Source organism: Oratosquilla oratoria, chromosome 7, assembly GCF_046742065.1.
Source record: "Oratosquilla oratoria isolate Oo_2021 chromosome 7, ASM4674206v1, whole genome shotgun sequence".
In the NCBI taxonomy this organism is placed as follows: domain Eukaryota; kingdom Metazoa; phylum Arthropoda; class Malacostraca; order Stomatopoda; family Squillidae; genus Oratosquilla; species Oratosquilla oratoria.
Window position 1 is genome coordinate 23,411,160 of NC_134783.1, and position 16,486 is coordinate 23,427,645.

The 16,486-nt window shown below is 40.7% G+C and overlaps 2 protein-coding genes across 2 annotated transcripts in view; one reads left to right on the forward strand and one right to left on the reverse strand.

Annotated features, from left to right (window-relative positions):
* The window catches only part of LOC143026769 (uncharacterized), a 10,711-nt gene extending 8,568 nt beyond the window's left edge, over window positions 1-2,143 (forward strand). The window contains exon 4 of the mRNA XM_076187540.1: window positions 1,948-2,143. Within this exon, the coding sequence (XP_076043655.1) occupies window positions 1,948-2,143 (196 nt within the window). The remainder of the gene's footprint in view (window positions 1-1,947) is intronic.
* On the reverse strand, window positions 2,140-14,030 carry LOC143026770 (zinc finger MYM-type protein 1-like). The gene is made up of 4 exons (XM_076187541.1): window positions 13,831-14,030; window positions 12,979-13,773; window positions 11,499-11,627; window positions 2,140-2,329 (listed from the first exon to the last, which is right to left on the reverse strand). The coding sequence occupies exons 1-4, from the start codon at window positions 14,028-14,030 to the stop codon at window positions 2,140-2,142; spliced, it is 1,314 nt and encodes a 437-aa protein (XP_076043656.1).
* Between the last annotated feature and the right edge of the window lie 2,456 nt (window positions 14,031-16,486).

Below are 16,486 nucleotides of genomic sequence, written 5' to 3' on the forward strand. Positions count from 1 at the left end.
CGATCCCTACGGATAATCACTACTAACACTCCCCCAATTGAATCTTACACCGTTAATGGTAGTCCGCTGTTTTCTGCCACTGATCTATGCTCTAATCCAGTTAAACGTTTTTCTTCCTGTGCCATGGGCTTTGACTTTACTAGTCTGTGGTGGGGCACCTTGTCGAAGGCTTTTATTAAAGTCAAGGTAAATAACATCGCAACCACCATGGTTATCTGACGCCATTACGCCATGGTTATCTGACGCCATTACTGTAAAAAGATAGATTATATATTTACAGATGAACTACCTTTGGTGAAACAATGCCGTGAGTCACGAATCAAAATTTGTCTCTCGATGTGATCTCTAATTCTATTAGCTATTTTTGATTCTAGAATTCTAACTAAAACCGACGTCTCAATGATTGGTCTGTAGTTGTGCATAAAGGATTTTTCACCCTTTTTGAGAACAGGAACAACGTTTGCCTACCCCCAAGTAATAAGCACGTATCTAATGTCTACCGACTTATCAAATACTTCCGTTAATTGGTCGCAGGTTTCAATTTTACACTTTCTTAGCACCCCAGGGAAAAATATCGCCTTTACCTAGGGATTTTGTAGTTATAAGTCTATCAATATGTTTGACTACTTCTTCCTTGCTAATGGTAATGTTAGTTAACATACCCTTATCCTCATAGTATGTCGACAATTCCACTGAGAAAGTTTTCAATAATCTTCTTCAAACATTTGTCCTTGGAGTGGACTACTCTGTTGTTTTTCAATTAACTATACGTTTTCCATGTGGTCTTTCTGATTATTACCTTTCATGGCAAATTTTCATTTACCATCAGCCCCAAACATGTTGCTCCTTTTGTTTTCGTGATAACAGCATTACTCGTTCTATAGAACATTGATGACCCATTGTTATTTGCACCAATTTCCAATGGCATCCATTTCTTCATGATAAAATTGATCTCTACACCTCCGATTCCATTCCTATACTCGAACAAGATCTTCTTGTAGCAACCTGCTCAATTTTCTTGTGATTTCTGCATTATCAAATTACCTATCATGTCATCAAAATACCAAGTACTGGTGTTAACACGGACCACTGTTGAACTCCACATAATGTGAGTGTGTGTGTGTGTGTGTGTGTGTGTGTGTGTGTGTGTGTGTGTGTGTGTGTGTGTGTGTGTGTGTGTGTGTGTGTGTGCGTGCGTGTGTGTGTGTGTGTGTGTGTGTGTGTGTGTGTGTGTGTGTGTGTGCGTGAGTGTGTGTGTGTGTGTGTGTGTGTGTGTGTGTGTGTGTGTGTGTGTGTGTGTGTGTGTGTGTGTGTGTGTGTGTGTGTGTGTGCGTATATACGTGCGTTCGTGTTTGTATGGTTGTTTTTGTTGTTGTTGTTGTTGTTATTGTTGTTGTTCTTGTGTGTGTGTGTGTGTGTGTGTGTGTGTGTGTGTGTGTGTGTGTGTGTGTGTGTCTGTGTGTGTCTGTGTGTGTGTGTGTGTGTATAAGTATATGTGCGTATATGCGTGCGTGCGTGTGAGTATGGTTGTTGTTGTTGTTGTTGTTGTGTGTGTGTGTGTGTGTGTGTGTGTGTGTGTGTGTGTGTGTGTGTGTGTGTGTGTGTGTGTGTGTGTGTGTGTGTGTGTGTGTTTGTGTGTAGGGGTGTGTGTGTGTGGGTGTGTGTGTGTGTCTGCGTGTGTGTGTGTGTGTATGTGTGTGCGTTGGTCGCGCTTGTGTGTGTGCGTAGGCACTAGTACGCCTGCTTATCTGTTTGTGCGTGATGGTGAATGAGGGCATATACAGTACATATGCATAAGTTCGAACTCAGAATTCTTGGAATTTTGAGCAGAAAGAAAACGTTCACACAAAAGGATGACCCATTTTTATTGGCATCTGTTCGAAAGCTGTTTGGGGTGTCATGGAAACAATGTATGTTGAATGAATGCCATGCGGCGACGTTTCACAGCTTGTCTGTAACGATGGCTTTGGAGTTCATTAGGCGTAGAGCCCCCTCCTCCGCTGGTCACCTCGTGTCCACCTCCGGATCCTCAGAAACCATCTCCAACACCAGGACCACCGAAGCCAGAGACTCCACCTCCGACGACGCCGCCACCTACTCGCTGAGTGAAAGGGCGGTCGAGGATGCCCCTCCTGATCTCTAGACCCCCTCCTTGGCCGCCGTGACCGACGCCTCCAAAACTGCCGCCACCGACGCCGACGTCTCCGAAGCCTCCAGCGCCATGACTGACATCTCCGAAGTCTCCACCGCCAGGGCCAAAGCCAAAGCCTCCGTTGGCTTAGGCCATCGCAGCCAAGAGGGACAGGGCTGCCAGTGCCACCACAGTCTTCTGCAGAAAGGAAATGATAGTATTAATTGGGAGGCAGGGAGAGCGACGGAAGGACCCTCCCGACGTCTCTATTGATGTATCGCGCCACGTCACTCTCTCTTTCAGCTATGGACGAAAAGACTCGCTTACCATTTTGGGAGCAAAAGGAGAGAGAGCGTCGAGGAGGAAACCTCTGGAAGTGATACCGATACTCGCATAGCACCGCGGCTTATATATGACACATCAAGGCCCATAAGGGTACGGAGCTTCTGAGATTTCCTTGCAATGACTGGTGCTACTTTTTGTGTGGGTACTGGATTTAAGGATCATATCTCTCAGCGTTACACTATAAAAGAACATATACAAGGTTGACAACCACACAAACACACACGCACACACGCACGCACACACGAACACAAACAAACACACAAACACACACACAATCAGGACACACACACACACACACACACACACACACACACACACACACACACACACACACACACACACACACATACACACACACACACACACACACACACACACACACACACACACACACACACACACACACACACACACACACACACACACACACACACACACACACACACACACACACACACACACACACACACACACACACACACACACACACACACACACACACACACACACACACAAACACACACACACACACACACACACACACACGTACGTACAGACATACACACATGCAAACACAAACACATACACACACAAACACAAGTACACACACATGCATACACAATCAGGTACAAATACGAACACAAAAACACAAACGTAGACACACAAACATATGTACACACACACTCCTTTATGGCGTGTTACCACGGTTGACCTCTGTTTCAGTGATGCGAGTTTGAGTCTCGTTTAGAGCTGAAATATTCAGGCTCGCTGCACTGCGAGCCGACGACACTTCAAATACAAAAGCGCCAACCCGACCCAGCCTAGTGGCCAGGTGCAGTATCTTTCTTCCCCACATTGCGCAGCAGTCATCGCCGTCATACGTTTTACTTGCTCTCCTAGGTTTGGATTAAAATCCACCAGAGCATCTACAACCTCTACCGATTTCTCGGTACCTCCTTCCTATTGTAATTGATCCATTATGTATCTAATTGTTGAGCTCGGTTATGTGTATTCCAGTATCATTTTGCAGTTCTGAAAGTGAGTCCCTGATGTCGAGACGTTCGTTAGCGTCTCGACTGCATGGAGATGGAACGTAGTGGACAACCCATCGTTGCCCACTCTTCCAAGCACCGCACAGCAGTTGGGTGAAACTGAAATTATCGAACAGTAGTTGGAAGTCACTTTCATTCCTACGAGGCAAGTAAATACCAGGTTCTGGCTCTTTCGTATACTCACTTGTGTGATTGATAGCGCGTGGCCTAGCATTCTGATGGACCCCAGATCGAGGTAGGCAGCGGCCGAGTTGATTAGTAGATATGTATAAATGTATATATATATATATATATATATATATATATATATATATATATATATATATATATATATATATATGTGTGTGTGTGTGTGTGTGTGTGTGTGTGTGTGTGTGTGTGTGTGTGTGTGTGTGTGTGTGTGTGTGTGTGTGTGTGTGTGTGTGTGTGTGTGTGTGTGTGTGTGTGTGTGTGTTTGTGTATTTAAATAGTTGTATTTTACGGGTAGGGGAGCTATGCTCGTGGTGTCCCTTCTTTATATCCCATTTTATCTAGACTGTTTTTAATTTCGTGTATTGTTTTTGCATACACCACTTTCTCATCTAACTTGTTCCAAATGGCTATTACTCCGTGGGGAAAGCTGTTCTTTTTCAGATCTCTTCTATAACGGTCTTTCTTGATTTTCTTTCCGTGTCCTCTTGTATTTCTACTATCCCATTTTTTTTAGATCCTCTCTATCAATAGTTTCTATGCCTTTCATGATTCTATAAATAGTTATCAAGTCTCCTCTCTCTCTTCTTTGCTCTAATGTCTGTAGCTCAGGCTTTGCTAGTCTCTCTTCATATGATAGTTCTGAGAGTGTTGGTGCCAATTTTGTAATTGCTCTTTGTATTCTTTCAAGTTTTGTTATACATTTTTTTTGTACTTGGTGACCACGTCGTCGCTGCATATTCCAATCTTGGTCTTATCAAAGTGACTAGTATTTTCTTCACCATTTCTTCATCCAGGTATGTAAATGCCACTTTGATTGTTCTTATTACATCAAAAGTTTCTCCAAAATTTTTGTTGATATGTTTCTCAGTGGATATATTATTTATAATAATGACTCCCCGCTCGTTCTCATTTTCTACTTTTTTCATTTCTTCTCCCAAGTTATATAATCCCACTTCTTTTTTTTTGCTTTTTCCAAATTCCATTATAATACACTTCTTAATATTGAATTCCATCTCCCACTTCCTACTCCATTCCCATACTTTATTGAGATCACTCTGTAGTGACTCATAATCTTCTTTAGTGTTCACTTTTTTCAGCAATTTTGCATCATCCACAGAAAAGCTCATATAACTTTCAAGAAAAAAAAATGTGTTCTTCAACATTTTTTTTTTTTTGCAATTTTTTTTTTTTTTTTTTAAACATGGATATTTTCATTTTTTTATATATTTTGTTTTAAAATAACTCAGCAAGGAAAATAACCATATTACATTAATTTTTCTATGTTAGAATATCAAATGAATCAATATACCCCTCAAGTAAGGTTTTCTATGGTGTTAGGGCACTTTCACTTTCTGTGGTTTCATGTTTTGATATGTTTTATTTATTTTACAATGTACAGTTGCCCCACTTAGTTTTGGCACATTCTTAAAAATGTTTCGGACAAGAATAGCAACTCGCCCGCATTCTTTTTTAATACATTTTCGTGTCTGTTCATTTACATGCTTTATTTTTTCATTTCTTTTCTTTTCTTTTCTAAATAGTAACTACCTTAAAAATGTGACAAACAGCGAAATACTCAAAATGGTGTAGCAGACGACACATTTTTCTTGACTTACTAATGACATCTATCACTCTTATTTGACAAGTAATACGATTAATATACGTTGCAGAGGTAGACTATCAACCAGCTTCAAGCTGTGAGTGGTGTTGAGTGCAGTGACAAACTAACCAAAACTAACTCGTATACTTATAAGTTATGTTATAACCCTATTATTAAATCAATTATTTTCATTTATTTATTCAGCAGAGGGCTTGTGATCCAATTATGTTATGTATGATTGTAGGTTAAAGTTAAGGGATAGTGAGCAAAAAGTCAGGTAGAAAGTAAGCTCTGAGCCTTGATGGGTGGCGGGGAGTACAACAGTTTCCCCCCATTACTATGTTAACCCCTTTTCCACTGTCCAAGTGGCGGATCTGTGTTTAGGCAACGTCCAGGGTCACTATGGGAAATTGGAGTGTTTAATCTTTGAAGAGTATGCTAAGATAAAAGGTAAATTTTGTAAGGTAGCCAGCCAATAGCCATACTGGTCCATATGCAGTATCTACACTTGTTGCAGGCTTCCAGCATCTGACAATGACTTTATATTGTCAATTACTTGTTTATTTTTATACTCTGTCTAATGCCTCTTTGAATAAGATAGATGCACATATGTGGAGGGATGAATAACATACTTGCACCTGTTTTTATATACTAAATATTTAATATCTGAACAAATTTAGACGAGATTAAAAAACAACAACTCATAAAAACAATTTTTTTTTATAAAAAAACCGAGATATATTTTTTTTTTTGCATCACACTATAACATAATTGGATCACAAGCCCTCTACTGAATAAATAAATGAAAATAATTGATTTGATAATAACTTATAAGTACACGAGTTAATTTTGATTAGTTTGTCACTGCACTCAATACCACTGACAGCTTGAAACTGGTTGTTAGTCTACCATCGACCACTACGTCAACGGATTTCTGCGTTCTCTCTCTCTCCCCCCCTCTCTCTCTCTCTCTCTCTCTCCCTCTCTCTCTCTCTCTCTCTCTCTCTCTCTCCTGTGCAACGTACATTAATCGTATTACTTGTCAAATAAGAGTGATAGATGTCATTAGTAAGTCAAGAAAAATGTGTCGTCTGCTACACCATTTTGAGTATTTCGCTGTTTGTCACATTTTTAAGGTAATTACTATCTACCAAAGAAAAAGAAAGAAAAAACAAAGTATGTAAATGAACAGACACGAAAATGTAATAAAAAAAGAAAACCGGGCGAGTTGCTATTCCTGTCCGAAACATTTTTAAAACTGTACCAAAAGTAAGTGGGGCAACTGTACATTGTAAAATAAATAAAATATATCAAAACATGAAACCACAGAAAATGGAAGTACCCTAACACCATAGAAAACCTTAATTGAGGGGTATAGTGACTTATTTGGCATTCTAACATAGAAAAATTATTGTAATATGGTGCTTTTTCTTGCTGAGCTATTTCAAAACAAAATATACAAAAAAAAAAAAAAACGAAAATATCCATTTTTTTTTTTTTTGGGGGGGGGTTGCATCTCTACGTATAGTACATTACGTTCCCTGAGGTAGACATCTAACTGATTGTATACGATACGTTCCAAAACTTTGGAAATAACACAGGCCTGTAGTTTCCTGCCTCAGTCTTTGCGTTTTTCTTATAAACAGGTGTTACCCAAGCCCTTTTCATGTCGTTTGGGATAAATCCTGAACTGATTGACAAATTGATTATGTGAATTATTGGAGGTGTTATAATTGTGACCCTATCCTTAACAAACCTCGCAGGAATTTGTCTAACTCTGTAGCCTTATTGGCATTTATGTTAGCCAGTAATCTAAACCCCTCCTATTTGGTGGTCTGATGTAGTTCGAAACATTTTGTGGTTTTATCTTTATAGTACTCCTGAACGTACCCTAGCCCAAACTTCCCAGAACCCGTTGGGAGGGATATTACTAGTTTAGTGGCTATGGTTGTGAAAAAGGAGTTGTAGTGGTTAGCTATGGTGTTCTTGTCAGAGTAAAGTTCGTCGTTTATCATGAGTCCTATCCTGTCTGCTTTGTTACTAGGCTTAGTGTGAGCTTCTAGGTTCATCAGAGTTTGCCAAAGTTTCTTTGGATCGTGTTTTTTACCATGTTAGTGTGGTGCCGTCGATTGATTAGTGTTTAACCAAGAGCACCTCCAATGGGAGTGATCAGAGATACCCACATATGAACGATTTGGGAAATAAGAAATCAAGGTATACGCTGCCACCACCCAATCGTCTATATGGATATATCTGACCATAAATGGAAACTGCTCCTTGTTATTCACGTCTGACTCCGTCCCCTTTCCTCAGGTCGTTCGGGGTTGGTTCTGGGTAGCGAAAATGCCTATGCCCAAGTGGGGGTAGTAAAAGAATATAAGTGAAGGTTTTCTATGTGTTAATTATTACACTGAAGCAAAAATATAGTAAGAAAATACAAAAGTATATTGTGGTTTTCTCCAACTAGACAATCTATTGATCCTTACAATATGAAAAATATATGGGTATGCGAGATATTTAATAACACAGTTTTTTTTGCTTATGGGCATCATAAGTAAGGTCACAGGCACGTGGAAAAACGTAGTTATTTACGCTCCAACCTTCCGGTCACTGTATAAGTCTACTTACAATATTGTGTCTACCTTCAACCCCGTATTCTTATTAGAGAACGATCACAGACAGAATTGTACTCTAAGGATTACACTCTCATAGCTAATGTATATATGCGTGATACCGTCTAACTCCTTCCACGCAGTGTTTGTGGAGTACACTCCCTTAAACCCTTTTTTTTCCCATACCTGTTATCGGGATAGTTTTTGGCATCAGATTCAAAACTTAATAATAATAATAACTATCTACCTACTATATCTGCACTATATCATTTAACTCACATATTGACATTTATTTTCATTAATCTTACAGAACGTACCCATACCTGTTATCGGGATAGTTTTTGGCATCAGATTAAAATTTTAGCTGCGCACAAAAAAAAATGAGACGGCTATGTGTTCGTATCTATGGGTAAACTACTAACCTCCCTGTTGTATTATTTCGTAAAACTTCATTTCGCTTCTCAACACAGCCCCTAGCTGCTACAATCTCTCCCTAAATTATTTCTCTAGTGGAATCCTGAACTGAAAGTTGGGAATTTTTCCTATTACTCTTAAAATTAATGGCCTTAGTTTACTCCTCTGTCCGAACGTGTTAGTGACGTCACGGGTGGGCGGAGCTACGGTGCGCCCGCTATGTTCGAGAACATTCTAATGTCGTCTCGAAGCTTAGTTGAACCAAAATCAGCTGAAATATATTTGTAGCTATCTCCTATTGTATGTTTTTCTTCAATGATTATAGTAAGGCTCTTTGCCAACACATCTTGATAGGCAGACATAGAATAGAATAAATTCATGGTCTATTAAGGCTCTATTTTCTACTTTGCTTCTTGGTTGAGTAAAACCGTCACGAAATTCCAAAAATAAAAAACGAAATTCCAAAAATAATATCCCTTCAAAATTCCTGTCCTTACATTAGTACAATTATCATCTTTGAATTTTTCCTTCCAATATTTTACCTTATTCTTATAGTATAGATAGCCATTATAGTCCTTCTGTTTTCTACTTTTCTTAAATCTTGCAATAAATCTGTCTCTATCTCTAATCAAGCCCAGTACTTCGTTTGCCATCCATGGTTCTGTCCTCTGTTTTATTCATATTTCTTTGAGAGGCGCTACTCTGAAATAATAGTAAGAAATGTGTACTTAAAATTAGACCAAGCCTCATAAACACCAGAACAATTTAGTACTAGCGATTGGTTTGTCCTACCCAGTTCATCTACAAAATGTTACCGTGAGTAATGCCTCATGGAACGAAGCTTTACTGTGTTATGCTTATTGTAAGTCGTTTTCCTATATTTCCTAGTACAATACATGAGCATGTGGTCACTATTTACAATCGGATACCAGGATAAGATCTAAGATAGACCAGGAAGTGCCTGTTATTCTAGTAGGCTCGTCAATCAGTTGTATCAGGCCATGATATTCTATCAAGTCCCTCATTGCCTCAATATGGTTATTGTTTGTACTCTCCAGATTCGTATTAAAATCACCTAGGATAATAATTCATTGAAACAGGTAGTTTCTAATGTGCTATAGAAAGACATCTCTTTCTGCGGTTTGTAACAGACCCCATATAAGATGGAATGTGATTTAGGTAACAGTATTTCTATCCACACAGCTTCGATGCACTCGTTACTCATAAGGTCTGTGCAGGGGTTGAATGCTATATCATTGTGAATGAAAGTACATACCCCTCCTCCAGTCCTCTTTCTATCAATATGCACAATACTATAACCTGGTATCGCAATTTCTGAGTCGGAGATGGTACTGTCCAAGATCTATATATACCAGGTCTAACCACTTCCGACCGAATTTCGAGAGAGTTGGCGCAGCGGGCCCGTGACATCACCTGGCTGCTCAAAGTGGGGTTCGCGCGTCCCGTCGCTGTTAGTTGATGTTGGTTCGTTGTACGGGCATGTCGCTGCCTCCGCCCGCACCGCTCCACGCAATTAGTTATATTCTGACAATGAAGATCTATATATACCGGTATATATAGATCTTGACAATATGGCTTATTGTACCATTAAGGGTTGTGGCTCAAACCAAAGAGGAATTAAGCCAAATGTTACTTTTCATCGTTCCCCTGCAAATACACACACACACGCACATGTGAACGTGTACACATATAAACACACACGACGATATCTCCCCTTCCCGTAAAATACACACACACACACACACACACACACACACACACACACACACACACACACACACACACACACACACACACACACACACACACACACATATGTGAACGTGTACACATATAAGTACACACGACGATATCTCTCCTTCCCGTAAAATAAAAAATATATAAATACACACACACTTAATATCATGTTTCTCGGAGGCGTAATCGGTTGAGAGTCAGGTGTTCGATGCCGAGTTATCGGCGGTACCTGGTTCGAGGCCAGGATCAATTTTTTTTTTTTTTTTTTTTTTCAGTCTCGCTGCGCTTCGAGTCGTTACCCCAACTCTCGTGGGCGGGGAGTTGGAGATATGTGTGTGTGTAAGTTCATAGATCGGACATACGAGCTCTGAGCTCTCTTCCGGGGGGGAAATATCTGTCGATCACGAGTCCAATACGTGATCCAAAAGACCAAGATAAATCACACACACATGTGAACATGTACACATATAAGCACACACAACGATATATATCACTCTCTTTCAGCTGTGCACGAAAAGACTCGCTTACCATTTTGGGAGCAAAAGGAGAGAGAGCTTCGAGGAAGAAATCTCTGGAAGTGATACCGATGGTGGCACAGCACCGCGGCTTATATATGACACATCTAGGCCCACAAGGGAGAGAGGGAGGAGGAGGAGGCTGGGGGGGGGGGATACCGTGGAGGCCTAAGTCGCGCATAGCCGTTAACTGGTTGGGCGAGGTCGGTCTGCGGGGAGGGAAAAAAAGTGTAAAAAAAAAATTATATATTTACAGATGACCTACCTTTGGTAAAACCATGCCGTGAGTCACGAATCAAGATTTGTCTCTCGATGTGATCTCTAGTTCTATTAGCTATTTTTGATTCTAGAATTCTAACTAAAACCAACGTCACAGTGATTGGTCTGTAGTTATACATAAACGATTTTTCACAATTTTTTGAGAACAGGAACAACGTTTGCCTGCTCCCAAGAAATAAGCACGAATCTAATGTCTACCGACTTATCAAATACTTCCGTTAATTGGTCGCAGGTTTCAATTTTACACTTTCTTAGCACCCTAGGGAAAAATCACCTGGACCCGGGGATTTTGTAGCTTTAAGTCTATCAATATGTTTGACTACTTCTTCCTTGCTAGTGGTGATGTTAGTTAATATGCCCTTATCCTCATATTATGTCGACAATCCCACTGAAAGTTTTCAATAATCTTCTTCAAATATTTGTCCTTGTAGTGGACTACTCTGCTGTTTTTCAATTAACTATACGTTTTCCGAGCGGTCTTTCTGATGTTTTCCTTCCATGGCAAATTTTCATTTACCATCAGCCCCAAATATGTTGCTCCTTTTGTTTTCGTGATAAAAGCATTACTCGTTCTATAGAGCAGTGACGGCCTATTGTTACTTGCACCAATTTCCAATGGCATCCATTTCCTCACATTGATATTCATCTCTACACCTCCGATTATATTCTAATACTCTAACCATATCTTCTTGTAGCAACCTGCTCAATTTTCTTGTGATTTCTGCATTTCTGCATTATCAGCAGAGGTTAGGACAACTGGTAAAATTACCTATCATGTCATCAAAATACCAAGTACTGGTGTTCACACGGACCACTGTTTAACTCCACATTCTATGTGTGTGTGTGTGTGTGTGTGTGTGTGTGTGTGTGTGTGTGTGTGTGTGTGTGTGTGTGTGTGTGTGTGTGTGTGTGTGTGTGTGTGTGTGTGTGTGTGTGTGTGTGGTGTGTGTGTGTGTGTGTGTGTGTGTGTGTGTGTGTGTGTGTGTGTGTGTGTGTGTGTGTGTGTGTGTGTGTGTGTGTGTGTGTGTGTGTGTGTGTGTGTGTGTGTGTGTGTGTGTGTGTGTATGTGTCTGTGTGTCTGCGTGCGTGTGTTCATGGTTGTTGTTGTTGTTGTGTGTGTGTGTGTGTGTGTGTGTGTGTGTGTGTGTGTGTGTGTGTGTGTGTGTGTGTGTGTGTGTGTGCGTGCGTGCGTGTGTGTATGTGTATATATATATATATATATGTGTGTGTGTGTGTGTGTGTGTGTGTGTCTGTGTGTTTGTGTGTGTGGGTGTGTGTGTGTGCGTGGGTGTGTGTGTGTGTGTGTGTGTGTGTGTGTGTGTGTGTGTGTGTGTGTGTGTGTGTGTGTGTGTGTGTGTGTGTGTGTGTGTGTGTGTGTGTGTGTGTGTGTGTGTGTGTGTGTGTGTGTATGTGTGTGCGTTGGTCGCGCTTGTGTGTGTGCGTACGTACTAGTACGCCTGCTTAAAAAAATCTGTTTGTGCGTGATGGTGAATGGCCCGAGAGTTTTTGATGCCAAGCCAAGCCATTTTATTGGGTCGCTAAGGGTTTGCAGAAAATAATTATTTTCCCACTACAAATTTATTATAATTATATACTGTAATAATCAAAATACATGATGCCTAGTTTTAGGATTCTAAGCAGACCATGATTAAATAAAAAATAAATAAAAACCGCTTTTAGAAGCATAACCATATTACTTATAAAGACAATTCGTATATCTATGTAGGCTTGGGTCGCGATGCTTCATTTGTGCAAAATTTTGGGTCGCTGCCAAAAAAGGTTAAGAACCACTGCCCTAGGCGAAGCTGAAAAATTATGCCCCTTGGGTCCTCTCCTTGAAAGTTCACCCAGGGCCAGTGGCTCGGGGACAATAATTTTTGGTTAAATTTTGTATCAATTATAGTTGATGGTAACAAAAAGAGCCATTTTATAGCAATATATTCTGTATTGTAATACATCAACCATCCAATACTAAGTTTAGAAAAAAAAAATTGTGCAACACATTGTTGGAAATGAAATTATGTAGGCTACAATAAAAAAAAAACTATTGGTTTCCATGACACACTTCAACAAAAATTACAATTCCACTTTCCTAGCTTTTAGACTGGCGAATTTTTCCACTAATTTAGCAAGATCCAAGTTAGAAGCTTCCACATTCTCTATTGATATAGTAGCTAAACCAACAAGCCTTTGCTGCAGCATTGTTGAGCGCAAGTAAGTTTTAATTAGCTTCAGTTTAGAGAAGCTGCGTTCTCCACTTGCAACGGATACTGGCAAATTTAATAATATTCTGAGGGCAATCACAACATTTGGTACACTATCTTGCAGTTTTTGCTCAAATATAAAGCAAAGTGCTGCTTGTGTGAGCATGGGTTTCGTCAAGCGCCTTGATACTGCCTTGAGCTCTGAGCATAGGTCTCTTGCATCAATGTCGTGATGCCCATTGTGTGTTAATGACTTTTCTAAATTTTGGCAGTCATGAAGAATATCTGCGTTTGGTGCATTTTTTATTCCATGGATGTCATATAAGAAGCCAAATATTGCTTTGTAGGAATGTAGCTGGTGAAATCTTTCTTCTACTGACTGTATGGCCATCTCAAGAACGCTATGATAAGATTCTACTTTAAACGTTTCGCTGGGGTCTTCTAGTGATTCCTCACATGCTTCATAATCAAATAGACGCTTCTTTCGCCGTTTTCGTGATTGTTTTTTCTCAATTTGTGGCTCTATTTCCAAATCTTGAGCCACCTCTGTAGCATCAACCAGAACTTTTTTAAAACCATCATCACATCTACAGCTCAGAAGGTAGCTTTTTGTTGCTTCCAACTGTTTGGTAGATGAATTTAAATCAGCATCTTTATCTTGAAGATGCTTGCTGGTAATATTGACTTCAAACAGGATGTTATACTATGTGACAAGTGAAACAACAAACTCATATTTGGAAACAGCATCAGCTAACTCCTTGGCTTCAACCCGGGTCGAACTTCCAGATGACCCTTTAAGGTTTGTGTCTTCATAAGTTTCAAGTAAAGCATCATATATGTCAGCAAGATGATATCTGAGGGGTTTAAGAGCATCAATCCGACTTTCCCACCTGGTCTCACTTAAAGGTTTGATGGTTAAGTCTTTCATGATACTGACCAAAACCTGCCATCGATGAGTTGAGATTGAGAAAAAGTTATACAGATTTTGCTACTGCCTTTGCTTGTTCTGCTTTGCATTTGCGATTTTGCGCCCCTGAGGGCTGCTTTCTATTACTCATCTGAAAAGCACAAATTGGGAGGAGTATTATTGTTAATTCCTATTAGACAAATCTTAATAAATATCAATTAATGCATTCCATTGGAGTATATACCGTATAGACAGTTTAGATATATTCCTCTTTAGGGTTTATTCCTTTTCATATAAGGGTTAAACACACTAGGCCTAGTTCACCACCACAACCGACTTGTTATGTTAATAGTAATATATGTTAATAGTTATGTTAATAGTAATATACATAATTAGTCACTTCTTATTATGTTTGGTAAATCTATAGTTTCTTCCCCGTGTATACACCACATACACCATCACCATTCCCATGCACCATGCACCCAGACATCACGGCACATTGACATCCGTTCTGATCGTCAAACTGACGCCAATTGAATCAGCAGTTTTTGCCGGGCGCCCGGAAGCAAACACACACACAAACACACAATAGATACCATCAATCACCAACCCGGATTAACACACGGGAACACAATACTGTTCAACCCTTTCCCCCTGGATATATATTATGTATACAACATATCATGTTAGTACAATTATGAACCTAGAACAATTTATATAGGGCGAAACAACCCCACTAAAAACGTTAACAAAGTGACTGAAAGCACCTCAAAATTCACCACATTCAGCATTTCCCGGAAGAAAACCCCAGCGCACACGACCAGGACAAGGTTGGTGTGAGATGTGCTCTAAGGACTAGAAGTTAGTGAGTGAGGTGCCCTAGTGCTCAAAACTGTATAGAAAACAATTGTGAAAGAAAGCTGTGCAACGTGTGTTAGTGATCTTTTCTTTTTTGAATAAGACTGTATGATAATAGTGTATTGAACTTGATAAACTCCAATTTTGTAATAAAAAGAAGAAAAGTGACGTTTTGGAAGTTTATCTAGCCCGCACTAAGTCCTCCCTATGTAACCCCCAACTCTAAAGGGTTACATAAATGGCGGCAGTGGTGCTCCCACGCTCTGAATAGAAACGCCGTCCTCAGCCATACAACCAAGGTTACGCAACCACTCAAACTGGCGAGCGGTAGTTTCCTTTCAATCTCTCAAGAGACAAGCCATCATATACCATATAATGCCGATTATACTCGCGCCTACCACAGAAGGCCGAATGAAATCTTCAGCCATTCAAGCCACGCCTACCACTCAGAAGGAACAGACCACGGTCAACGAAGAAGAAATCGTTTATCTTCAATCAAGCTCCCAGAATAAAGGAATCAAGCCACTTGATTCTATTCAGCTCCAAACAAACCAGCCGCACCCGCAGCTCTGAAGACCAAGATCACTGTCTACGAAGCAGATATCACTCCGTCAAGCAAGCGACACGTCTACCCACTCGCCCTCCACCAACCACTCCCCTCGAGACGACAGTCTCAATTCTAAGATTGGATCATTCTTAGAATAGGTGGTGAAATCGAAGGCTTTCGACTTTAAACCACCTGGTGGCAATCAGCTACCACACCTCTGTAGACAGATGTCTACAGTGACACCTCTGTCAGATTAGAAGAACCTGTCAACCCTACACAGCACTGTATCAAGATTCCAATCCAAATTCAAACAAGACTCCCAACCAAGAGTTTGAACTTCAATCCAACCACAAGATTCTATTCAGCTACCACAAGATCCAGTCTCCGAAAGAAGATACTCCACCTCACCCCTACCGTCCTCACCCGAGAACAACACAAATCTGCAACCTCAGCACCTCGGTAACCAACCCCTCGATCCTTTCAAGCAGCACACCCAAGCCGAGATCAGCCGATTTAAATCAACTCCTGATATCCTGCGCACCACCTCCTACATCGACACACCACGACTTCAGTCAAGACGCAGTGGACCCAGGCCGACGAGACACATCCGAGAGAAAATCTCATCCGCCATCCAAAACTACCGTCACCAATCACCGTGAGTATAAACCAAAGACTCCCACTAATTTCCCCCCCCCTTTTTTTTTTTTTTTTTTTTAATTCAGGGGCCGGACGAGAACCCGCCTCCACCCCCACCCCTCCATGACCACCCACACCAGGAGCCTCGCATCGGTCAGGCCCAGACCCGCCTAACCCACCTCCACCCCTTCCACCCAGACCAGGAGCTTCACACCAGTTAGGCCCGGACCCGCCTAACATACCTGCTCTTCGCTTCGGGTCAGCTTTCGCGCTTAACCCACCTCCACCCACCGCCAACCTTGGCTCACCGAAAATTGCTGACACTGCCGTCAGCAGAACGTCAACACAGCCCACGCAGAATTATTGGAGCTAACTCTTTTTTTACGTCACTAAGGTAACAGTGCAATATAAACCACGTGTCAAAGGCATAAAATAA